This window comes from Prionailurus viverrinus, chromosome B4 (genome assembly GCF_022837055.1).
Source record: "Prionailurus viverrinus isolate Anna chromosome B4, UM_Priviv_1.0, whole genome shotgun sequence".
In the NCBI taxonomy this organism is placed as follows: domain Eukaryota; kingdom Metazoa; phylum Chordata; class Mammalia; order Carnivora; family Felidae; genus Prionailurus; species Prionailurus viverrinus.
The window spans coordinates 26,258,315-26,285,567 of record NC_062567.1 but is presented as its reverse complement, the minus strand read 5'-3'; the positions used below and the strand labels follow the sequence as shown (position 1 = coordinate 26,285,567).

General features: G+C 38.0%; 1 protein-coding gene across 5 annotated transcripts in view; it reads left to right on the top strand.

Moving 5' to 3' along the window:
• The window catches only part of EPC1 (enhancer of polycomb homolog 1), a 101,033-nt gene that overhangs the window by 12,507 nt on the left and 61,273 nt on the right, over nucleotides 1-27,253 (top strand). The window contains exon 1 of one of the 5 annotated variants that reach the window (XM_047866083.1): nucleotides 12,655-13,028. The exons of 1 other annotated variant lie outside the window; for it this stretch is intronic. In XM_047866083.1, coding sequence (XP_047722039.1) covers nucleotides 12,876-13,028 — 153 coding nt within the window. In that variant the 5' untranslated portion in view covers nucleotides 12,655-12,875. Of the gene's footprint in view, nucleotides 1-12,654; nucleotides 13,029-27,253 lie in introns of those variants that run through there. 3 more of the 5 variants (XM_047866084.1, XM_047866079.1, XM_047866081.1) reach the window with 3 other exon arrangements.

Sequence of the window (27,253 nt, the reverse complement as noted above, 5' to 3'; positions counted from 1 at the left end):
AGCCGAAGTTGGACGCTTAATCAACTGAGCCACTCTGGCACTCCTATACTTGTCACTTTAAATGGCCACATAAACTGGGGGCTGACTATTCCATAATTATTGAATATTGATTTCCACCTTCATTAAGGAAAATTTGAAATGATGAATAAATGTTCGGTTCTTAAATAACATGAAAGGAGATAAAAACAAATAGCTTCATAAGTTTATGAACCATTTTCTGTATATTTCATTTCAATCATTTGTAAATTTAAAAATATAAAAATAGAAAATTTTTAACATTACCTTTCAAACCAGGATACACCAGTATGTACACACAGGACATACCCTGTTTGTTTTTACAGGAACTAAGTCCATTAAAGGAAATAACATCTTTTTCTTTTGTATCTCCCATGGTTCATAATACAATGCTTGCACAGAGGCAGGGGCCAATAATTAAAACATTAGGAAAATTTATTAAAGTGTATGAAATAATCTAGTTTTTTGATGTAAAGATTTAAATGTACTCTTTATACTTCTTAAATTGTTGAACTGGTTAAATTGTTACTATTATTGTTCTGGTTGTTTCTATTTGGTATTTTTCTTAGTGCCAGGATAATAGCATTGGGTTATTTTCTTGATTTATTACATAGAAATTCCCTGTACTTTTCCAGTGAGAATATCAGACTAATTGCAGCTCTATTACTAGATTTAATTATTTTGATCATTTCTGCTTCAGCTTTTATTTTGAACCTTGTCTCTTTCTTTAGATAATAATTCTCAATCCTTATTTTCCAGTTTTAATGATATCTTTATAAGCTACATGGATTTCTCACATCCATGTAGTTATGGATTTGACCATAGTTATGGCAAAGCTACTTCTACTAAGCATCCTTTTGTTTAAGCATTGAGTGTTACTAATTACCAACTAGCAGAGCATTACATCTTTGACTCACTCAGTGAAATCACTCGCCCTCTAGGGCATAGCTTTCACTTTATTTGCTCTTACACTCTTCGTAAGGGTTTTCTATACTATGTAAACATATAGCCAAGAAATACGAAAGGCATAATTACTATGAAAATCATATATCTCAATTTTAATTATCTTTTCTTAGACTTTTACATTTAAAAAATTTCACATATCCTCATTTTTTTTCTACCAACTATAGAAAAGGCAAGATGTTCATACAGTTTGACAGTCGGAAAGTGGGGAGGGATCAAGTCTTAGTGCTTTTTTTCAAAGTCCATTTTTTTCAAATGGCCCAAGGACATTAAGATCAAGATTACAAGTTGGGGTTAAGAAGCAGGATTAGAACCTACATCTTTTAACGTAAAATGTTCGTGAATAACTATTTAATACAGATGAGATAGCCAAGCATGAATTATTTTTTAATTCATTGACGACTCAATTATAAAATGTAACATGGCTTAAAAACCTTTTCTTTCTTTCTAAAAATAGTCTTAAAAACCCACATAACAGAGGCACTGCTATCATTATAAAGTTAGATTCTTTTCTCTATACTTAAAATTGTTTTGTTTTTTATTCCCACTGAGAATTGAGAAAACAATTTTAAGAAAGACCATGAGACAGAATGTAGTTCAAAATTACTCCTGAAGAACTGTTAATTTTCAAGTAGACCATGAAAGTGTATTTGAAGAAGCACAGATTCTGGAACAACGCAAAAAAATAAAGACAGAGAGTTCTGCTAAGATGGAAGAACAGAACACACACAGTAGTGTCTGCTACAAACCTGATATAAGGGTGTGTGTGTGTGTGTGTGTGTGTGTGTGTGTGTGTGCGCGCGCGCGCACGCTAGCATTTTTGTGACTAGAAGGACAAAAGATAGGGTTTAAAAAATTGGGGGAGAAGGAACGCTTTTTTATTCAGATAACATTTCCTTCTTTTTAAGGTTTGGGCTTTGAGTATTTCTGTTTGAAGAAAATAAGGACCGAACAGCTAGTGTATACCCCGTTTAGTATTTATATTAAAATGAAGGTAATTAGGACCTGGTTCAACCTCTCCAGGGCAACCAACTTTCCAACCTATACTGGAAACTATTCCTTATCTGTTTTTAAGAAAAATGCTCAGTTTTTTTGGTGAAATAGTATTATCTAATAATTCTTATTGGAATCTTACTATAATAACAGGCACAGAAACTATATTGTAAAATTTTGTAGGGATTAAATGAGATAGTGCAGGGGAACCTGGGTGGCTCAGTCACTTGGGCATCTGGCTTCAGCTCGGTTCGTGATCTCATGGTTTGGAGTTTGAGCCCCACGTCGGGCTCTGTGCTGACATTTTTTTTACAAATTAAAAAAAAAATTTTGATAAGAGAATGCATGTAAAGCAGCCAGCCACAGTAAGAACTCAGTAAATTTGGTTACGTGGTTTCTATACCAAACAATATTTGGAGGCATGAACTATATCCATGTTACAGAGGAGAAAATTGCAACTCAAAGAAGTAATAATTTAAGTTTACAGAGCTAGGAAAAAGCAGAGTTGAGAATCAAACCCAAATCACCTCTGATTCTGGCGTTAGTATTTTAACCACTACATATTAGCCATTTGTTTTATTGGTGTATCATCTGCTAGAAACCTTAATTGCTGCTTTTTAAATGGGGGAAATTGGGCTGCCTGGGTGGCTTAGTCAGTTAAGTCTCTGACTTCAGCTCAGGTCATGGTCTCAGAGCTCATGAGTTTGAGCCCCACGTTGGGCTCTGTGCTGACAGCTCAGAGCCTGGAGACTGCTTTGCATTCTGTGTCTCCCTCTCTCTCTGCCCGTCTCCTGCTTGTGCTCTGTCTCTCTCTTTCTGTCTCTCTCTCTCTCTCTCTCTCTCTCAAAAATAAACAAATATTTAAAAAATGCTTTTAAATTAAAAATAATAAAATGTGGGAAATTAGTGAGCAGAGAAAATTCAGGGAAAACATTTTTATTAATTTTCTGTTCTAAATGGAGTGATGATGATAAAGAGGAATTTTTGAGAAAAATATATTAAAATTATAAAAATTTATAATTCTAAGAGTTAGAATACAGGTACATTTCTTAGAATAATTCAAACTTATGATAGGTTTTAAGGGGCAAAAAAAGATTATTGAAAAATAAATGAAATGGGTGAATTTGGTATTGTGTTCAAGATTTTCCATTTAAGGAAATGTCCAAAGCCCCCTCAGTCTGCCAACAATCTTCTGTGATCAACTGCATGATTTGGACAGGTCATGGATTTTCTGTTCCAATATGCTATTTTGGGGCAAGGGTATGTGTATGCCCTTTCTAACCACTACAGTGAAATTGAAATAATAAATTCTTCCTTAATATTTGTTTAGTACTTTGTAGCTGTCAAAAATTTTTCACTACATTACCTCATTTGTTCTTCATAATGGCCTAAAAGAGAGGAAAACAAGTATTCTTTAAACTAAGTATATGAGATACTTAAGGCTTAGAAACTAAATCATTTCTATGGGATCATACTGCTGGGAACTGGTAGATATTAGATTAGCATCCAGAGCTTTAAACATGGATGCCAGTATTCCTTTTAGCACATGATGCCTGGACTTACTTACTGTACCATGTTGCTACTCGGAGTCCAAAATGTTACTTATCCTTTGACTGTTTTTACACAAAGCACTCAGCCTAAGGGAAACAGTAGCAGCTTGTACAGAGAGGCTCTGACCCCCTGGGGAGCTTGCTTGACCAGATTTGGAGATTGAGTAGTCACTGAGTTCAATGAGTCATTTGTCAATGGGGGGGAAAGGTGCACCAGAGCTCCTTGTAGATTTAAACCTAGGAATGATACAAAGTTACTAAAGGAAAACAAAACAAAAAAAATCTAATTTTTTTGATGTTTTATTTATTCTTGAGAGAGAGAGACAAAGACAGAGACAAAGCACGAGTGGGGGAGGGGCAGAGCAAGAGAGGGACACAGAATCCGAAGCAGGCTCCAGGCTCTGAGCTCTCAGCGCAGAGCCCAACGTGGGGCTGGAAGTCACAAGCGGTGATATCATGACCTGAGCCAAAGTCTGATGCTTTACAGACTGAGCCATCCAGGCACCCCAAAACAAAAAAAAATCTAGAAGATGAATGTAATGTTTTATCTAAATTAGTTGTGTGTGTGTGTGTGTGTGTGTGTGTGTGTGTATCTTGTTGGACTTTGGTTTCACGTGAGGACTTTTTTAGCTTGGTTTTGTTTTGTGTCCTTAGGTAAGAATTTTGAAAGTCTTTACAATTCATGTTGTTTTGTACTGTATATATAGAAAAAAAAAAAGCTCTGAAAAATAAAATGATCTATGGGATAAAAATAGAATTAAAATGTCCTTTAAAAATCGCTCATGGTTATTGAGCATTACTTTTGTGTCACGTTCCTGATAAACTCTTTGCATTAATGATTCTATTGAATCAATGTATCAACCTACATAGTAGATTCTGTTGATTACTATTTCACTGATGGAGAAACTGCAGCTCCAAGAGTTTTAAGTTAGAATAGAAATCTCTGAATCAAAGTGGTTCACCATATTCTTTTTAACAGAGAAACTTTTAGACAGAAACATAGCTAAATATTTTGGTTTATTTGGTATTAAATACCCAATATATTGTCAAAGTATAGCAATCTGCTAAATTCTGTGTCAGAATTCTGTTCATTTTTATACTTAAATGTCTTATTTTACACTGGTTTTAGCAGGATAAAAATCTTAACTGATAATAAGGATAATACTTTACATTTATAAGATCGTTATGCTTTTTTCAAAGTTCACATGTCAGACTTCTCAAGTAATTAAAGGAATAACTTGATCAGAAAAAAACTTTTATTTCCTTGAATTACCTAGATTAGAATTTCCCAAAGTGTGTGTTTATAGAACTAAAGGTAATAATTGATAGTACATAGTAAGGGGTTGCATGGTCAGATAAATTTGGAAAATACTGTAATAAGCATTTGTAAAAGATTTCTTTTCTGCAGTTGTCCTGATCCTTTGCCTTATGAGCCTATACATTCTTTAAAAAAATATATAATAGTATTTTTCTAACTTACTGCTTTTTTTTAATGTTTATTTATTTTGATGGGGGTGCACAGAGAGAGAAGGAGAGAGAGAGAATCCCAAGCAGACTGTAGGCTGTCAGTGCAGAACCCAATGCAGGGCTCAAACTCATGAACCACGAGATCATGACCTGAGCTGAAATCAAGAGTCGGACAGTTAACTGAGCCACCCAGGTGCTACATATGTGCTACCACAGTGTACCTGTGTTTAATTTTTGGCTTATGAGTCTAGTGTTTGGGAAACTTAATTCAGAAGAAATCTTAAGATCTGGATATGACTTATGTCCTTATTAGTTACTCATTTAAGCAAATTGGGTTGGTTTTTTGTTTACTAGTTTCTGCAACTTTAAAGATGGAAGATAAGTTTTACTTCCTCCTGTAACTAGGATTTTGTAAAGACTTGTGAAATAATGGAATGTATTCTCTTTTAATGTCTAATGTGGGAGGTGCTGATGATGTTAGCCACGCTGTGTCCCTGGCTCTGTCCTGAAGCTAGGCTGATTTTTGGCCTTGAGGTGCTCTCACTCCTGTGGGCAAGTAACAAGAAAACTATCTCAGAAAAAGTATTGGGAAATCACTTCAAAATTTTACTTGGCTTTGGCTTGCCTGGTAAATGATTAATTAACATGCTTCAGGCACCACTCAGCCTATGACTCCTCCAGTTCACATCTCAACTCACCAGAGTATATTTTCCGCCCACAGTGTCCTATAGAAATCTTGCTGGCTATGATCTCCAGTGACGGCCTCATTCTTTTTGGTCTTCCTCATTAATCTTTTTGGTCCTCCTTGAAACATTTACCTCACCCAGCTTCTCTCTGTGCTTCTCCCAGCCTCTTGTCTCTCCTTCTCTGTTCTTTTCCTAGCTCTTGTCCCTTTGCTGTCTCCTCGATGTTCGTATCTCTCCGGTTCTGTTCTCCATGCCCTTCTCCTCCTCCATGAATCATTCTTCACACCTATAATCTCAGTCCTTGCGGTTGAAATCGTCACTTTCCCTTCCCTACTCCGGAAGAGAGGAGAAACTGGATTTAGAGTATTTATCTAACTAATCGGCACAACAGTTGCTCAACGTATCATAAAGAATACAGTGAAAGTAAAACTTTAATTTCACTAATACTAACTTATTAGATGATAGAGAAGATAATTCTGTGCCCCACGTTTCAAAAGGAAAATGATTTCCTGCCTTGAGTCATAAAAGCAATAATAGCAACTCAAAAAGTCTCTCTCTCGAAAACCCTCTTCCCAATCTTTTTTGTTTTTTGTCTACCACCCACTAATAAATTTGATATAAACCTTCCAATATGAATTTCTACTTCATGAACAGTTTTTCTCTTTTCTCCAAGTTTCATTTTTTCACCCTATGTACCATTTATACCATACTGATTTATTTATGTTGCTTAGTAAAACTAAAGCTCAACTATAGGATGTTTTATGTGCTCAGACTGTAAGACACCTAAAAGGTTACTACATTCCCTTTCCCTCCCTCCCTTTTCCTCCTCCTCCCCCGGCCCGCTCCTCTCTTCTCTCCTAACTTGCTCATTTTTATGTCTTTGCTCCTTACAACCTTGGACTAACACCTGGGCTGTACACAGTAGTCTTGTCAGTAAGTTCCACTCACTGCATTAAATGAGTTAACACTAATTTAACAAAATTCAGTTTAGATAAATACTACCAAATATGATATATATGTTTTAGTTCTTCAATTTCCTTGTTTTCTAAGGCGGACTTTTATTCTTCTGGCAAATTAATTGTTGGAATGTGTGACATTCCTCTAAAGTACTAAATTGTTATTCAAGTTTCAAATGATTTCCTGTTTATAACTCCCACTTATGCATTCAACTGCATCCAGTAGTCTAATGTTATCCTCACTAAAATAATGCCACAGAAGTCTCATCAACTGCCTACTAGGACTGGGGGAGAAAAGCTCAGATCATGTGTTGGACCTGGGAATTAAGGAAGCCCAGTCCTCAAAATGGTTAAACTTACCTAATCACCTTTTTTCTTTCCAGAGAAAATTTAGACCATTTTGGCAAAATCCTTGCTGGGTTCATAATAGATTTTCTACAAATTTAGGATTTTATATTTCACAACAAGATGTATTATTTTTTTAATTTTTAAATTTCAATACTGCTGGCACCATTTTGTGAATTTTTAAAAATATTCTAATTCATTCTCAGGCCCAATTTGTTTGAGTTGTGTTTCTTTTTCTTTTCTTTTCTTTTTTTTTTCCCCAGTTAAAATTTGTATTGGAGATAAAGGTAAACTGAAATAACTTTGAGTTCATCCTGCTACAGTTTGCTAAGATTAATATTTTCCCTTTATTCTTTTAAGGTAGAGATAGATTATTTCTGGATACATTCTGAATATTTTATCTCAAATATAGATCTTAAATATTTCGTACAGAATCCCATGTATAAATCAACTCTGTAGAAGAATCAGTTCAGATATTATTTCTTTGACACCCTATTAAATACATTGCAAAACAATTGCAATATTTACTTTCCAATATTTCCTTGAGGGGGAAAAACACATCATGAAAGCATTTCCAGTTTTTATTTTCCTAAATGTTATGTTGGAAGAATTATTTGATGCCATTGCTTTATATAGCTTATCATGAAACTAAGAAGCAGAAAGTTAGGAAAAATAACTTTAAGTGAAAATTTAGTGCTTTTGCACAATGCTCCCTTATAGCTCTGTATCATTTTCTCATGTTGAGATCATTATTATACATTCACACATTTTAAAGAAATTAATTTCACTTTTTCTCAATTAAATGTAAAAGCAATATCTCACTTTATTATTAACTCTATGAGGCTATAGGGATCATGTCTTGTTTATCATTGTTCTGCAGCACAAACTGCTTTACCTAGTTCTTAGTAAACATCCAATCAATATTTGTTGAATGCTTGAAGGAATGAAGAATCTAGACTCCTGCTAGCAAAACTGGCATCATGGTTTTTTAAATCTAATTGTTTAATCAAAGAGAGTGTAACTTCTTTGCATCACCATCCATTCTTGCCCTCTTTCCTTCCTGCCTCAGAAGACAGTTCTAACATTAATCAATTTATACGATTCTTTGTTTTCAGTGTAGAAACATGCCCACATCTCTCCCACTTTCAAAAACAACACAATCTGTGACCCAAATAGCTACCCCTTTGTCTCTGCCTCTCCTCCCTTCATTGCCAAGCCTCTTGAAAGGGAAGGCTACATTCAACATCTCTTTTTTCTGACTTGTGGTTCACTCCATGCTTCACTTTATAACCTGGATATGGGGGGCTTCACTCTGGATTCAGACACTAGGGATTTCAATCTCAGCATTGCCCATCACCAGCTTTGTGACCATAGGCAGGTTCTGCAACCTTTATGACAGGACAGATCTCAGAGGACTCTCATGAAAATTAAATGAGATAATACATTTAAAATGTACTTCCGCATTGCCTGGCACATAGTAAATGGTAGGTATTATTCTTACTGATTGGAAGTGTAATGGGAGTTCAGAGATGAGAAAGAATGGTACAGACTTAAGAAGAATTATTTTGAATTCACATAACCACTCACTCATTCTTCATATTAGGAAATTAGAACCCAGAGAGATTAAGTAGTCACAATTTCGTGGAGGACATGATATTTGATTTGGATTTTGAGGGATAATAACAATAGTTTATAATTATTGAATGTTTACTGTGGGCTAGAGACCATTCTAAATATTTACATGGAATGTTTTATTGAATCTTCAAAACATTCCTGTGAGGTCGTATTTCGCATTTCGTTAGCTAGAAATATACTGTCCGTCAGGGAGAACTGAGAAAAAGGAATGAATAAAAATGAATAAAAATGCTGATTTCTTTTTTAATTTTTTTTTCAACGTTTATTTATTTTTGGGACAGAGAGATACAGAGCATGAACGGGTGAGGGGCAGAGAGAGAGGGAGACACAGAATCGGAAACAGGCTCCAGGCTCTGAGCCATCAGCCCAGAGCCCGACGCGGGGCTCGAACTCACGGACCGTGAGATCGTGACCTGGCTAAAGTCGGACGCTTAACCGACTGCGCCACCCAGGCGCCCCAAAAATGCTGATTTCTAAAGATGGTTATGAGACATACCAGCCAGAGTGAAGAGCTTGTCTTAGGCAATAATGAGAAACAATGTTGGACAGAGTTAAGCAAAGTTATGAGGCCTTAACAACCATACCAAAAAAAAAAATTTTTTTTGGCTTTATCTAATGGGGAAAATAAAGAGCAGATATAAATAAGTGACTTGGGGAAGGGAGGATACCCACGGAATGGGGATTTAGGCACACTGGTTGGGTGGCATGAACTATGAAGCCCTGAAGGGCAGTTTGTCCTTCATATACCCAGGGAACCTCTACCAGCCACTATTAGTTACCACTAGCCACTAAGAGAGTACCTGCAGCTTCCTGTTAGGTAGGTGGTTAATAACGGTTTCTTGAAGGAATGAATGAATATAATTATGAATTCCCACTTTCCAGTTGGGAAGTGATGAGAGCTGGCACTATGGTTAAGGCAATGGGAATGGAAATAAGGAGAGAAATCCTAGATACAGTTTCAAAGAATAAATAATAAGACTTGGGCACATATTGGACATGAACTAAAATTTAGAACCATACTTCAGGTTTATTATATATAGCAAACTGCAGTGTTAGAGCAGTTGCATTTCACACATTCTTGGTTGTGTTTTCAGCAGAATTTCTGTATTTGGTGTAAATTGAAATGAAGCACATTTCAGCATGATGATATGTAATTATTATTACCATTAAAACTTCTATCTCTTTACTTTCTACTCCTACTCCCTCACCCCAAGAGCTTACCAGTTTTACCACACACCTGGTTTGTTGTTGGAGTCTTCTACTGAACTCTGGCCAAATAAACCTCACCTTCACACACCTGGCAGTTGCCTTCTCTCACTGTTTTGTTCATACAGTTGCTTTCTCCCATGAATACCTTTTCTTCTACCAGTTCATTGCCATTACCAACTGGAATATTAGTCATCTTTCAGAACCAAATCACATGCTATCTTCTCCATGATGTCTGATCAGCCCAGGTGAAACTGACTTTTCCTTCTGAACTCCCATAGCAATGCACTTCACCATACTGCCTAGTACTCGTCATTTGGTTTACTGGGTATCCCCTTATCAGAATCTTACTTGTATTCCCTACATTTAAGCCTGAACCTTTATTTCTGCACTCCTGGCCCTTAGGAGAGAGGGAACTGAATTGAGTATGAAGCTTGAGACTCCAGTCTTTGGGTCCTTGAAAACCCAGTAGGACCTGGGAGTCAGAAATCCAGGTCACTGAGCTGGATGGAGAGTCGCTGCAAAAAGAAAACGTCACTTAGCAGGCATATTATCTGCGAAAAGGCAAGCTTAATTTGTAAGCATATCTCTGAACCTGCCATGGAGGATGATTCTAGAATTTCTAGAGAACAAGGAACTGATTTGTACAGTATCCATAAGGGATGTAGAAAATGTTATCCATAAGCTGTTATTTTCATGAAGTTTAAAAATACATATATTTGTTTCCGTGGTGGTTCATTCATAACTTAAGATCCTATTTTGTTCTATAAAGTCTGTAAAGACTTTGTGCTACGAAGTCTTCTATAAAATCAATGGAATTCTACTTGTGGGATTTTCAGAAATCTAATATTGTAGGTTGCAGAGGACTACTAGACTAATATTGAACCAGAACTCTTAAACTTGGCTAAATAGGTGTCTATTTCACAGAGTGGTTGGCAATTCTTGAGGCTCCCAGAATATGATACGGGCTCTCGTGGCTAATTCTTTGCACGTGCTGCTTCTCTTGCCTAATATACTTCTCTTCATTTTTTTTTTTTTTTGTTTTTTTTGGCAAGGTTAACTCATACTTATCCTACACAATTTTGACTCAGATATCATCTCCTCCAAAAAAACCTTCCCTGAATGCTTTCATTAGAGCCACTGCCTATGGATTGGGTGCCACTCCTGCCTGTTCCCACAATAGCCTGTGCTTTCATTATAACACTTACTTCAGGTGTGGCAGTTTTCATCTACAGGTCCTTCTGCTCGAGCTCTGAGCTCTGCCAGTGATAAGTCATCAGCAGCATACTTAGAAGGCCACCAGGGCTCATAAATGTTTGCTCATTGAATAAATGCACAGTATTAGTATAGAAAATATGGATGAAAGTCCCTCTGCCTCCCAGAGGTAAGTTGTCAGTATGAGAATTTTAGGGTAATTTTTGAGAACTGGAGTCTGTGTGTTCCTTTTCTTCTCCCCACCTGGTAGAGTGTAGCTAAACCAGCCTGGAAGATAGCAGTTTCCTATGTGCCTTAAGCAAGTTAACAGTTCCCGTCCAACCCAGTATTTAAGAATTGTGATTATTTTTACTGTGTAGCCCCAGGGAGAAAAGCAGACTTATAAAACCTTTTTCTATCTCCATGAACGTTTGAAATTTTGCTGCCAAACCTACTAAACCCACCCTAACAGTCTTTCTGGTTTTTGTTTAATATGCCACCGGAAAGAGCTCTCTGGATACCTAGTTTCATGTATAATATAAACCAAAAATTAATATATCAGTTCTTCCCCTTTTTTTCTGTTTTGATTTGGCAGGAGCACTACAGGCTTTATATGATTCAATCTTATAAAGTTTTTCAGAGAACAAATGATAAGTGTGAACCCATGACTATGTCATAGAAGCAGCTTTTTCCTTCAGTGCAAACAAAATCATGAGCCACATATAATGAATTGGCTGTGCAATCCTGAAGTAGGTCGTTTAAAATTTTTTTTTCCCTTATCTTCCCGATAGGAACTCCTTTTGCTTCAATTACAATAAAAGTGTGAATATGGGTACATAAAATGCAAGATTAAAAAAAAGACCTATTTTGGAGCGGAGAAGGATGCGTACCGTTTATACTGAGTTCAGTGGATGGGAACTGACCAAAGATTTGCTGCGGAGCCTGTCAAATATTATAATCCAGAATTTCATTAGACGCAAAAATAATCGCTGGTAAAAGTTCACCCAAAGTATTATCTTGCCCCTAATTTCGTTTGTATTTTTGTTTTAAAGACCTAAAAAGCCGCGATAACTAAGACGTGCATTCACCCACTGAATTTGCCATCGGTGCGCAGCGCCGTCTGGAGCGCCCCTCCTAACCCCCACCGAGGGCGGCTTTGGCCCCCCAGAGTCGCCCCCGCCCCTTGCGCTGGCCGCTGGCGGGGGTGACAGGTGCCGAGCCCGCCCACCCCCGAGTAATAGCACCACCCCGCAATTCTCCCGCCGTTGCCTTTCGCTAAGCCGGCTTGCGGCTGGGTAGTTTGCCTGCACCTTTGCCTGTCAGAAAACGGCGCGGGGAGGGAGCGAGCGTGAGAAAGTGAGCGTGTGCGCTATAAGAAGGAACAGGAGGATCGAGGCGTCGGCTCCCGGCGTCCGAGCGCCCAGTCGGCCCCGTCCCGCCCGTCCGCCTCCGGGCCTGCGGAGGGTGGGGGCCGCGAGCAGCGAGGCCGGCGGGCGCCGGGGGTTGGCGGGACGCGCGCTCCGTGCCGGCGCCCGGCCTCGAGCCCGCGCTCCCCCCCCCCCGCGTGCCCGCGCCGCTGCGCGATGCAGTGTGGGGAATGGCTGGGGTTGGCTGAAGAGCGCACAGTGGAGTTTTAATGTCCGCCATGTTGGCCATGGCGTATTGAAGAGAGCGAGCGAGAGAGGAGCGGAGCGGCACAGCCTCCCACCCTCCCGGCTGGTGTTAGTGCCCGGACGGCGGGCTCTGCGCTCCGCCCCTCAAGTCCCCGGCAGCGGTAGGCGAGTGGGGACCGAACCCCCGGTTCTCCATGATCCCGCTGGCCGGGGCCGTTTCCCCAGAGCGGAGAGGTATCTGCTGCGCCTGAGATGAGTAAACTGTCGTTTCGGGCGCGGGCGCTAGACGCCTCGAAGCCGCTGCCGGTTTTCCGCTGTGAGGATCTGCCCGACCTGCACGAATACGCCTCGATAAACCGGGCCGTGCCGCAGATGCCCACCGGAATGGAGAAGGAAGAGGAGTCGGTACGTGTTAACTCCCCTGTCCGACCCAGCGCCAGGCCCCGCTCCCTCTGCTGCCTGCGGCGGCGGCGGAGCAGCATACCCACACAAAATGGCCGCCATCTTCTCTTCGCCGCCGACCCTCAGTCGCCGGCCGGGCCTTTACCCCGCCTCCCCCGGCCTCGACCCCCGGCCGCCGCGGCCCGGCGGGGCCCCCTCTAAGGCCACCCGCCGACCCCGGCCACTTGTACCCGGGTCCCGCGGAGTTCGGGAGCCCGAAAGGCACAAAGGGGTCACGTGACGAAGCTGCCGGCAGCCATTTTGTGGTCTTAGTTCTTGGGTTGGGCCTTGTGCATCCGGAGAGGGGAACGGGCTTGGGTGGCGGTGGGGGTGCGGCGAGCCGGGAGCCGCGGAGGACCCGCCTGCAGCCCTCCCGGCAGGCCGCTGGGTGGCGTTCTAGGGCCACCTCGGCCTTCGCGCGCTGCGGGCGCTGGGGAGCGCAGGTTCCGTGCACAGTGGGGGAATTTCGCTTCCCGATGGCCTGGAAGGGTGGCTGGGCTCTGTGCGGCCCCCACGGGGAGCCTCACTGGGGCATGTAATGTTGACAAGCAGGTCTGTGAGGCTTGTATTCCTTTTACCCCCTGCAACAGAGTGTTGAGAGTACTGCGTGTTTGCTCGGATGACTTTTATAGAAGATAAGATTCATTTTCTGTATCTTTGGGACTTTTGCATTCATTCCTCCCCAATTCTAATTAGTCGGAGGGTAATAAACTACTGTCTATCCCTGACTTTTTCTTTGATCTTTGAGACTATGTTGCAGACTTATTTTGGAGTAAGTAGCTTTTCTAAAGCCTGTAACTTTATTAATAGCTTTTTTTTTTTTTTTAAGTGTAAGTCTGCCTTCTTTCTGGTTTCTCAACATAGGGGAAGAAACGACCCAATTTAAGAAGATGTTTTATAGATCTAGATTTCGAAAGAGGGTCCTTACTTACCGATAACCGAACTAAAGTTAAGTGAGTTCATTTTACAGAAATCTTCACATTCAGATGTTTTATATCGGGTGGGTTTCAGTATTTAAGTATTTACAGCAAATAGACATTTTATCATAGCTATGGCTTTACCTTGTTGTGGAAACTGGGTTGAGACACAAGGATAATAGAATCTTCCTCTCATTTTCCCCAGATTCTTGACAGTATAGCTTGATGACTTCTAATCCTAAGGAATTGCATACTTTGGTTTTCAGGTACAGCCATTTAAACAGGGTGCAGCGTATTGACAGTTCAAGGAAATCAAGCAGTCGCAAGATTTGTGTGCTACAATTTTGTTGTGGAAAATTGTACTGTAATACTTCTATTTGGTGCTGTAAGAATTTTAAATGTAGAAATTATGCTCTGTAATGTTGATTTTGAAAATAAAGCTCTTCAAATTGTTTGGGTTATTTAACCTTTTAAAGTAAAATAGTTCTGACAGTTGAATGTTATTTTTGAGAGTAGTGTTTTAAGTCTAACTTTACAGATAAGCTAAGTGATAAGTGCATGTAGTAGTTGAGATTGTCTGGTGTAGCACTGACTTTCAGCACTTATCAGACAGAACCTCTCAATTTATTTTACTTGTGTCAACTTTAGAGTAGATTGGTGCCATTTATTTTTTAATAAGTGATTTGTTTTTAAAAATTAAAGTGCTTGTGACTGCAGAATCTTGTCTTTTGGTTTTATTTTTGTTTCTAAGTTTTACAGATCATACTTTCAAGTTGGGGTGTTGGTGTTATACTGCCTTGGAATTTAATTTGTAGTTCTTGTTTTGCAGCCAGGGAAGGTGGGGAGATGCTTTATAAAAGCAAGGTAGCACTACAGTACATGTTAGACATTTAGTTAAGTCTTGCTTCTGAGTATTTTGGACAGTCTCGAGCTACAACCTGAACTCTGAGCTGAACTCAACTAAAGTATCAATGTTTGTTAAACTTTATAGATAATTTTGTTCACGGAAATAATTTTGACGTCTTAGAGTGCAATGGATATCATTAGTAACATGTGCAGTCTCTCTGAGGAACGTGAGGGATTTTTATTTTCCTTTAAGCTACCTTTTTCCATCATCTGTTTAGAATTTGTTTCAATTTACATCCAGCCAAAACTATGATCAGTGAAGCATAGACATCAAGAATAGATACTGAATTTAATAAAAGGATGTAAGCACTACCAAGTAAATTGCTGCTGTACAGTCCTGGTTCATGTTGTCAGTAGTAGTAGGCCATGTAAGTCACAATATTGAAAATAGCATGCTACACAATATTGAAAATGCAGGCTAAACATAGAAATAATTGAATTCTGAGTTAACTTTAGAAAAACAAAAATATTTTGATAATTTGTTGAAGCATGATGTACTTGTAAAGGTGAATGGTTAAAACAAACTTTTGCCTTGGACATTGAGGGTCTAGCTAAAAAAAGTATAATGGTATGTTGATCATGAAAGATGGGGCAGATTTAGATGACAGTTTTGTATATAACCCCTGATTAAGAAAGCATTTCATGATCAAAATGTATCTGCGGTATTGTCATGTGAACTGTCTGGTAATTGTTACCATATTTTGTTTCTGTGGTGAAGGACAGACAAATTCTAGGTCTTACCACTGAGAAAATAAAACTTATTAATGTACTCCTATTTAACCAATTTTAATAATATAAGCTGAACACAATTGGGCATGCCTCTTAATTTTTAAGAAACAATTTTAAGTAGAAATCCTCCCCCCACCCCGTGACTTTACTCAATTTTAGAATTTAGTTGTTATTTATTAGTGTAGTTGGATTGAAAAATAACTCCAAATTGTAATAAATTGAAGAACTTGACTGAGTCTTAGATATTTAGGGATTAAATGTTTGAATTGGTACACTGTCATACATTGTAGCTTGCTAAGTCAAAAAACAACATTTGATGAAGTCTTGGAGTTGATGAATTACAGAAGTAATTTTCAAATAGGAAGTCAATAGACTGTCAGTTCTAAAATGAGATAAATGAGTCCCTTTGGGTTTAAAAAAGAAAAATTTGGTTAAGTTGAGAGGGCAGATGTTTGTGCCATTATAATATTTTAACATTTTTGTTAAGATTATAATCTTAAGTTTGAGATCTTAACTTTGAAGTTAGGAATGTTGAAATACTAAGTCTAGTGCTACGGCTTCTCTTTTAATTGAAGGGATAACTTTGCAAGATGTTGGTACTATTGGTGTGTTTTTAATAAAATTGATTTATGTTGGTTAGAATTGGAGCTTTACACTAAAGTATAATTCTGCTAGGGAAGACATTCTGAAAACATTGGTTTTAAAGTGATAATTAATAAATTGGAACTACCTGGTTCCTATAGTGTAACTTTTTCATTGGGATGTCCAGGGTGTTGTGGCTCTATTATGAATGGAGAGTTAACCTTTCTACTCCTATTACCTAGTCTGATTTGGGTAGAATAGGTGATGTAATTGATACTACCCTACACAGCTATCTTTGAGACTGTTGGAAGTAGGGTCTAGCCATTATAATCCAGCACCTTGTTTTAATTGGGTTCTATCTGGACAAAATGGTCTCATACACCTGCCTTTCTCTCCTCTTAGAACTACCATCCATTATTAGGTCCTGTATATAATGTTATTAGATCCAAGTTAAGGACTAGTTATAAAGTGGATGGGTTTTTTGTTTGTTTTTAATTAGGGATAAATTGGAAATCTGTATATATCTCTGAAATGAGGAAAAATAAGTGTTACATTTTCAAAAATTGATAAAAGTCTAGTTTTTCTACTTTAAATGATCAATTTAAATGTTTTCTCATTTTTTGAAATAAACCAAAAATCTTTTTTTTCCTTTTAAAATTTTATGAACTAAGATTTTTTTAGTCCTTGTATTTGGAGCTGTAAAATTAGATTTCTTCCTTCTTTCTTGGAAGTGAAGAAAAATATGTGAAATCTCAGTTACAGTAGAAGCGAAGTTTAATTTTTACAAATAGTTTGAATTAGAAAGGACTCGAGATTTTTTTTTTTGCATTAAGTAGCCAATAACTAGTCTATCTAAAATCAAAGATAATTGAGAAGCAATAGTAAAATTTAGTGTCCAATTTCTACTTGAAGATATTTTTTTAATTTATTTTTTTAGGTAAGCTATATGGCCAGCATGGGGCTTGAACTCATGAACCTAAGATCAAGACCCACATGCTCTACTGCCTGAGCCAATCAGGCCCCCCCCACCAAGATATTTTTGAGAAATTTCTAAGTTCTAAGGACTGCATGGAAATGATTCTGGAAGTAGTGAATTCCCATGATATGCATATAAAATTTTGTGATGGTATATTTTTCTAGGGGAAAAGTTCATATTTGTCTATCAGTTTCTCAAAGCATTGGTAACAAATTGGAGCAGAAAGCTCAAGATTAAGGGCTACTAACTCTCCTAGAAATTTCAAGTGAAGTCATTTTGGTTTTATTAGTATGACAATTCTATAGACTTATTAGAAGAAGGATAATTCTATCCTTAGCTATAGGCAACTCAGGAAGAGACGACTCTTTTCCACCCCCCCCCCTTTCTTTCTTAATTGGCTTAAGGAAGAGACTACTCTTAACTACAAAAGGAACCTCTTGAAAACTATGGTTCCTAGGTGCCTAAAGAGCTCTTGTTTCAGTGTACTACTTGATATTTAAAATTTTGGATTAATACCATTTGAACTTAGAGTTCATTTTCTTATAAAACAATGGTAATGAAAACTGACAGGCTTACGTATCTACCATGTTTTGTAGAGGCTTTGTGATCTGTAATGGAGTTTGTGCTGAACTACCATTTCTTTCTTTTAATCAACAGTACTTAATTAAAAATACTGTCTAAATGTAAGGTAGCTAAATTTTGTAAACGAGGAATAATCTGTACTCACAGGTTCATGAATTTGTGGCTAGATTTAAGTATTAAACCAACAGTCCTAAAAACTAGGTTTTAGTTTTATATTTTGCATACTACTACATCACGGTAGTAAAAAGAGATGAAAGATAGATTTGGAGTCTAATATATATGATTCAGTTTTCCTAAAAAGTTAAGGGTATTTCTTATCAGCGGTTGGTTAAACAGCAGTTTTAAAGCAAAAGCTAGCATTTAAATGTATATTTATTTGATAGAGAGCACATGTGCATGCTCATGCTCTTGAGCAAGGGAGGGGCAGAGAGAATTTCTAGCAGGCTTGACATTGCCCTGCGCAGAGCCTGATGCAGGGCTCCTATTTACTGACCATGAGATCATGACCTGAGCCAAGATCTCAGTTGGCTTAACCAACTGAGCCACCCAGGCACCCCCAAAAGATAGCATTTTAAAAGTAACAGTAATACCATGGGATGAAGACATAGTTTGTAATTCTGCTTCTTAAGATAACCAGCAAGGAAAAGAGAATTTTATATTGTAATTTGGGAGTGAAATGAGTTGTGAGCTTCTAAGTGCAAAGTGGTATGAAAATATGAAATACAAAGACAGGAGTAGAGTATGTCTTTTACTTTTTAAAGTAAATTTTTGAACCCTCAAAGTATGATTTACATTAGTGTTTTGTAAATTTTTTGTAAGAATATATCAATTTATTGGGAAATCGATGAGAAATGATTCAAATATTTTAAATAAGTTGCTAGAACTACTTTCAATGAGTTGCTTGAAGCTTTGTCGTCTGCAACACATTTGTAAATTTTGGCAGGTCTTGATCAAGTTTATGTAACTTAAAGCCTGCGATTATAGGGAACGATTTTGAGTTATTGAGTGTTTCAAACATAGTGGAGACCCAACTTTATACCTTTAAATATATATGAAGTGAATTTCATCCACCAACCCCAGTGTAGTAGGTAGATGAAAAACAAAAACATGTAGTTAAATATATTATGACCCATTATTTGAGTTGTAGCTTTGATGAATGGGGATATAATCAGTTCTTTGAAAGGTTTGGGTCAGCTTCTGTTAATGCATGGTGACAACTTTGCTGAATTTTGTTAACAGATTATTAAAGCAGATCATTTTGGTTGAATTCACTTCAGTATAGAGTTCTGGCTGAAATGACATGGCCTTAGAGTGAATCCGGGGGTAAAGATAATGTGAGATTTAAAACATCCCATCAATGATTTAATAGTTACAATTTTTTTTATATATTGGGATGAATTATTTTCAGTATTTTAGAACCACAAGTAGCAGTTGTATATTCTCTGAGAAAATGTATTTTGGCTTTTGTGGCTTACTTACATTTACACGATCCCTTGTATTTGGGATTATCCCATATGAATGTGTTAGATACATTCTTTGTCCTTGTAGCATTGTATGTAGTTGCAAAAAGTGTGTCTTTAAATTTGGGTAGTAATTTGAGAAAGACAAATTTATTTTTATATTTTTAAAAATATTTATCTTTGAGAGAGAGAGAGGGAGACACAGAATCTGAAACAGGCTCCAGGCTCTGAGCTGTCAGCACAGAGCCCGACGCAGGGCTCGAACCAACGAACCATGACATCATGACCTGAGCCAAAGTCAGCCACTTAACCAAGCTGCCCAGGTGCCCCAGGAAAACCAATTTTAGACTCAAGGCCTCGTGCAGCTTCCGACAGTTGAGTGTATGCACACCTGCTTCCACTCACCCAGGTTTTCTTAACTGCAAAGTGAAGTAAGGCTATAGTAATTTCCTGTTGTAATGAGTATATTATGGTCTGTTTCCAGAAGTATTTTATGTGTTTACAGAATAGTCATTCAATCTTGAATTAGTTAATAATTTCATTTGCATATTATATAAACATAATTTACATGGAAATAAAGGTAGTCTGGGTGCAGGGATAATTGGTTCCAGTTTAGTCCAGAAAGACTCACAAGTTCTAAAGGATTTAAAGAACATAAACGGGTGCTGTAGTCACAAAGCTTTTATTGTTATGAGAATTTGAAATTAGAGCCAGAATTGTGTAGTTGTGGTTGCAAATTTGTGTTTCACCTGTAAGAGTCTAAAGGGAAACAATATAAATATGGCTGTTTTGAAATCTGAAACAAGAATTTGATCATTATTCTAATAGATAGGTGGAGATATTTGAGATGAGGTATGTTGTACACAGACTGAGAAAATGTAGATTAGCCCATTTTCAATCACTTTTGTGGCAAATACTTGTGCATTCGCTTTGAGGCAAGGATTGTTATAGTTCCCGTGGTTACAACACTGAGCAAACAGGGTTCCTTTTTTCATGGATCTTACATTCTAGAGTATAGGCTGTATTAGGGCAGGAATTTTTGTCTTGCTTTATTTCACTGATGTGTTTTCAGCACCCAAAAGAGTGCGTGGCATGTAGTAAGTGTTCAATATTCGCTTCATTGAATGAATTCTGTAATGGGGAAACAAAAAAGGCAAATGAAAGTAAAAACTATAACTCTTATGTGGCAGTGGAACAAGTTAATTTCAGATGGAAGGAGGAAGATAGAGTTTTCTTGGCATAGATGGTCAAGGAACGTTGGATCTGGACCTGGAATGGTGGGAATGAGCCAACCCTTTGAAAATCTGGGTGAAGAACATTCCAGGCAGAGAGACCCACAGATGCAGAGAATATGAGGTAGGAATAGAAGGCAAATATGACTAGGGCAAAATGAAAAAAGGTCCTCTGACTGAGGACCCAACAATAGTCAGGAGTCTATATCTGGTAAGGTATTATAGGCTACTACAAGGAGTTTGGATTGTTCAGAAATGAAGTAAGCCATTAGAGAATTTCAGGCAAAGGAGTGCCATGATCTGAAGTCATGTTTTTCAAGATTATTCTTGCTATCATATGGGAGAATGAGGCATATTGAGCAAGAATGAGAGTTGGTGACTTTAACTAGGGTGGTGGTAGTGGAGATAAAGAGAAATGGATGGATTTGAGGTATATTTTGAAGGTAGAACCAGCAGAAATTGCTGGTGGATCTGAATGTATTAGATGGAGAGAAAGAATCAAGGATTAACTCTTGATTTTTACCTTGAGCACCTGGATGGTAGGTGATTAGGCCACTTACTGAAATAGGGACAGAGAAGGGAGGATACAGAAAGAATGGATGTGTTTGAAGTGCCTCTTGTCCATATTTAACTGGATATGTAAGAGTGTAGTGAATTAGAACAGTCTGCACTGGAAGTGTATGTAATATTTTAAAGTCATGGGTTGGTGCTATAAATTGGCAAGTCTTTGGGAGATGGCTTTTAAAGCTGTGCCTTGTGGCTCAGCTAAAGGAGGAGCTATTAAAGAAGTAGGAAGAAAATTATCAAAGTGTTTCAAGAAAGGAAATTGGTTAACTGTGTCCACTGAGAAGATGAGTAGGGAAAAGTGATTGTTTAATTTGATTACATGTGTGCCATTGGCCTATTTTGGTGGAGTAAGTAGGAAGGAAAGCCCAGTGAGGATAGAAGAAATAATGAGAGATAAAAGAATCATGGCAGTTGTAGACGATGCTTTGCAATAGTTCTGCTATGAAAAGGAACAGAAAAAACAGGACAGTGGCTGAAGTAGGCTGGGAGATCAACAAATGATTTCTTTTAAAAATGAGTTCCATTGGGTGTAAATGTAATTAATTTAAAAAATAAAATGAGTTACAAAGTTTCAGCAGACACAAAGGGAAGGTAGGAAATAAATGAGGGAAGCAAAGCTAGTCCTCAGTTTCCCCATCTGTACCCACCTAGTTTCCAGGCTTCGAGCATATGTGGAGGAGATGCCAAATAGACCCTGACTGACAGCCTCCTTGAGTTGGAAGAGAGAAAATTCAGAGTTTGGGGAAGCTGAAGTGGCTTCAGGTCAGGGTATCAGACACGCACAGAGAGCTCCAGAGATTCCCTTGAGGGTGGCTGAAAACTGATCTGAGCCTGTCTGAGGAAACTTTGAAGGTTGAGGCAAAAACTACTGTAAAGAAGTAGGAGGGACAGTCCTGGGAGCTCACACAGGACTAGGAATGTGTTGTGTTCTCACTAGCCAGAGTGGAAAGACATCTTAATAACATGGGGCATCAGGTAAGATTTCTCAGAAGAGTTATTTCCTTAGTTTTAGGGCCAAATTAGCTCTAAAGACTGTTCAGGATACAGCCTAACGAAGATTAAACACTATTCTCAAAAGGATCAGACTAATTACAGGTAACTTAACTGTGTCCCAGAATAATGCTGAAAAATATTCAAAAGAATACTAAAAGATCCTGCAACATAAAACTTAGTGTTTAGCATCCAATAAAAAAATTACCAGGTATGCAAAGAAGCTGGAACATACAACTAACGACTAAGGAAAAAATACGGAAGACACAGAAGTAACCCAGGTAATAGAATTAGTAGACCAAAATGTTAAAAGAGTCATTATAAATAGTAGACTTAGTGTAATAGTTGGAATGATGTTGTTAAAAAGGATAAAATAATCCTATCCCCTCTTCCACTGGGGACTTTGTTCCTAAAAACTATTTCCTTAAAACTGTCTCTCCTGGATCAATTTCATAGAGGGGGTTGGTCGCTAATTAGAGCAGAAATACTTCTTCCTCTTTAAAAGTAAGAAAAAAGGCAGATGTGAAAAAAAAACTCAGTTCAGTTGTTAGAATTGACAGTGGGAGAATGAGGTAATTTATTCTATGATTCTGTTTTCTCTGTGAAGTATGAGGTGAGGTCATCACCTCAGAGCGGGGTGGGACCTTAAGACAGATGAAGGTATGTGTGGGAAAGCTGACTTACTAGAGAAATGTGGTATGATTGATGGATGAGCTGAGGGCTCAATATTTGTGATCATTTAAAGTGAGACCTGTCAGCTCACTTCAGCAGTTGAATGCAAGCATTAAAATTGAGTTCAAGCACCAAGTAGGTATATGATAGGGGTTTTGGGGCATTAATGTTTGCCCAACAAGTACAAAGGAAGAAGAGAGGGATGAGAAGATTAGTGAGGTAGATTGTCATGATAGACCATGGAATCTAAACTGGGTGAGCAGGGAAAGGAGATATCAAGAAGCTGATGAATAGTGGAGAAGTGGTAGGAGTCATTGGCATAAAAGGTTTTGTGGGAGGCAACTGCTGGAATAGGTGAAACTAAATCATGAGAGTGGTGGTTAAAAAGTGAGACGCTTGATTTTGGATGTCAGAGGTGGCACAGTTACTAGTGAAGGCAAGAGCTAGAATATAATCACAGGAATGGTGGCTAAGGTGGAACACAGAAAAAGATCAATGTGGGTGAGAAGGTCATGATGGCAGAAGTGTAGTTAGTAGTAGTTGAGAACAAGACTGGAAGCTCTGTGACTCGACCAAGAGAGTGTGTATGACAGCTCTGGGGAGAATGATGTTCTGAATTTCTGAGGGGGTTATGATTTTTGAAAGGAGAGCAAAGAAATGGTATGGGATTGGTGGTGGAAAGCAAGGAGAATGAATACTTAACCCACCTCTAAGTAAGTTGGACATGGGAAAATAAATAGCTTCTTCTTAAAAGGGCTATAGGGAGCACTATTTCAGGAAGACACCACCAGGCTTCAGTCAGGGCAAGAAGTTGAGGGAACAATGAAAGAAATTTGAGACTTTTATGAAAAGGATATCTCTATTCTAGATAACTGAGTGGAAGAGTTTGGGAAAGCAAGGAAGTGTGGAAGACTGGATCACATTAGGTGATGGTGAGGTCAGAGTGATGATAAGAGCCAGGGAAATGCTATTAAGTTTTGGACTCTGTTGGCAAAGAGGTTTATCCAGCCAACTTCAGATGCACAAACGGTTCAGGATACCTTCCTAGTAGATACTCTGATCTGTATGAGCCATTCCTGCAGCTACATATGGTGTGATAGCCTGAAGGATGTGCATCCCCACTAGGTAGAAACTGGCTGCTTGAGGAACTCCAAGGAATATCTATCACTCCTGCTGCAGTTATATACAGGCATACCTCAAAGATACTGTGGGTTCAGTTCCAGGTCTTGCATAACGTGAATACTGGAACAAGGCGAATCAAATGAATTTTTTGGTTTCCCAGTGCATTTAAAGTTAGGTTTACACTATACTGGAGTCTATTAAGTGTGTAATAAGATGTCAAAAAAAAAGTACATACCTTAATTAAAAAATACCTTATTGCTAAAAAACGTTAACTATCATTTGAGCTTTCATTGAGTCATAATCATTGATCACAGATCACCATAACAAATATAATAATGAAAAAATTTTTGAAATATTGTGAGAATTACCAAACTGTGACACAAAGATAGTAGTAAGCACATGCAGTTGAAAAAATGAGGCCTATACACTTGGCTCTATGCAGAGTTGCCACAAACCTTCAATTTATAAAAAACACACTACCTGTGAAGTTCAATAAAATGAGGTATGCCTGTAAATATCTTTACAATAAAGGATTTGGGTACGGTATGCTTGCTTCAGGATCCAGCAAGTGGATGTTTGAGGTTGTTATTGAGTATCTGAGAACTCTCCTTTCTCTGCGTGGTTCTCCACCGGGACTATACTATTCTCTCATCTTCAGGATATCCTGGAAAATTGTGGAAATGCTTTTGATTGTCACAATTTTGGGGAGATGGTCTTGGGGTCAGGAACAGTATGAGTTCCATCATGCAAAGAGTAGTCCTGCAACGCAAAGAATTGCCCATGGGACTTTTGACTATTCCACAGAACATCCTAGTAGGTGAAATTTCCACTTGTAAATTTTCTGAGTCTAGGACCTAAATGTAAAGTGTTTTTGTACAGTTTTTATATATACTAACATTTCTAGGATTGCTCCTAGTATATAAAATAAGGGAATATTATACTGTGTTTTGTTTAGAACTTTTGTAGTGAGTTGTTACCATTTTGGAAATAACTTCATCAACATCATTTGTAGTATTTGAATCAACAGACCTAAAGCATAAACTCTGTTTTTTTTTTAACTGTCACATTCACAGTGATTCTTTGTAGACATGTAGCATCTGTGATTGCTTCATTTTGTCTTCCTAGGTACATACCCCAAGCATTTACATGTTGAAATACATATTTGATTGTAAATTACTTTCCTTTTATTTCTACTTTGTTTTGCAGTAGGTTCTTGGATTGAATATTTGAAAAATGTGTAAAGCAGAATAGTGAAGGAATTTGAAAAGAAGGAGCATTGGATCTGATAGGATTGAAAATAGCTACTCTACTGGGCTCAAAACATGAGCAGTGGAGTTAGGTTTTATTTCAAGTTCTGGTTGTCCTACTTAACCCCAAGTCTGGTATAATTGAGATCTTGTGTAAAGTTTTTAGCATGGTGCCTTATTATGCAGTAACTGCACAGATCTTTTTAGTTTACTGTTTTAGTTTCATTTTTAATCCTTGAAGGATAGAGATGTGTTTTTTAGGTTGGTTTTAAAATTTTCAGCAAATTTCCATTATATAACAAGTGATTTTTGTTATAGAGTGTTTTGATAGTACTAATTTTGATACACATATAGTTGTATTCATGATAGAATGTGAGATACTAAGCAAGGTGTCAAAGAACATGGCCTTAAGTAGACAAGTATATCGACCAAATGGATTGTTTTCTCTCCTTAAATACAGGCTTGGTTTCCCAGTGGATGCTAAGATGTATACAATATGTTTTGAAGAATTCATCAGCTGAAAAAAAAAAAAAGGTTTCTGCACTTTTTTACAGGTTCTGTACACTTTAATGATTTTCAGTTTTTAAGGCTGCTCCTTCACATAAACCTATGCATTTCAATCTAAGAATTCCTTAAAAAGATTAGTCTGCCTTATTCTGAAAGGTTTATAATTGCTTCTTAATTGGTCTCACTATGGTTTTCAAATTTATAACCCCCTCAAAATTGTCAGCATACTCTTTAAAATTTGAATATGGCTGTTGCTTTGATATCTAAAATCCTTTAAATTGTTCCTTTTTCTGATAGAGTAGAATGCAACAACTCTTCAGTGGAGTTTATTGGGTTCTGATGATCTGACTTATCTCTATTTTCAGTCTCTTCCCTGCTTAAATTCTGTATTAGTTATTAATTGCTGCACAATAAATCACTCCCAAACTTAGCAGCATAGAGCAGTAAATACTTAATATCTCACACAGTTCTTGAGGGCTAGGAATCTAGGAGCAGCTTTTCTGAACAATCCTGGCCGAGGGTCTTTCATAAGGTCCCAGTAAAGCTCTTGGTTAGGGCTGTAGTCTTCTAAAGGTTTGACTGACTGGAGAATTTCACTTCCACACTCCCTCACATAGTTGTTAGCAAGCTTCAATTCCTTGCTGACTGGAGGCCTCATGAACTTCTCCATTGCTGCCTCATTGTCCTAATGGTATAGCAGCAGGCTTACCCCAAAGATAGTGATCCAAAAGAAAAAGAGCACAAGTAAGAGAGCACAAAAGACCAGAATAGTAGTCTTTTATGACTTACTTTGGAAGTTACATATATGGTCACACAAACCAAGCCAGGTAAATGTAGGAGGAACTACACAAGGTTGTGAATACCAGGAGATGGGGAACATTGGAAGCTGACTACCACAGTAGCCACATGCAGAATAAATGCTCTCCCTTTCAAAGCTGCTACAGGTCTCATCCCATTATAGTATCAGCTCATAATCCAGAATCCCATCCAAATTGGTTTCAGATACCTGTTGTTGCTTCTCAGACGTTCCTTAAGTACAGCTACTCAAATTTCTCTCAGCGTGTTAAGCTAAAGGGGAGTATCCACCCCCTCCCTCACATACCCAGTATACAGTACAGGGTAAGGCTTAGGAAAATCCTTTAAACCATTCCCATTCAGAGCAGGAGGCAGAGGGTAGACAGTAGTAGACACAAGACGGTTGGTTCCTGGTCCAAAGCATATCTGAAATCCAGTCACACAAATTATGATAGTTCCTTGGTTGAACTCATGAGTGTAATTCACCCAAGGCTCTCAACTTTGTCTTTTGGGCATTTGGTTCTGCCCTCTGCGCACCCTTTCTTTTTCATGAAAGGTAGACCATGTTTGTTATTGAGTTTTCTTAGCTTTCTTCCTGCCAACATTTTAGGATTCTGAAGACCTTTTTTCATTTTGTATGGTTTCTTGTCTCATTAGTTCAAGCTGGCAGTGTTTCAGAATATGTAATTCTTTAAAAAAAAAAACAAAAACTTGTAGGTCTTCTATGTACTTTATGGGGTCTATTTCATTAGTTAAATGCCACACCGTGAATATATTTAAGAGAAGCCTTTTACTACCGAGAGCTGCTGCTGAGATACCACACCCTTAAGCTTCCTAAAAGCCTTATTATTTGAGAGAATCTGAAGAGAGTTGTTCTTTTTACTAGGCCTTTTGTCTGGCACAGT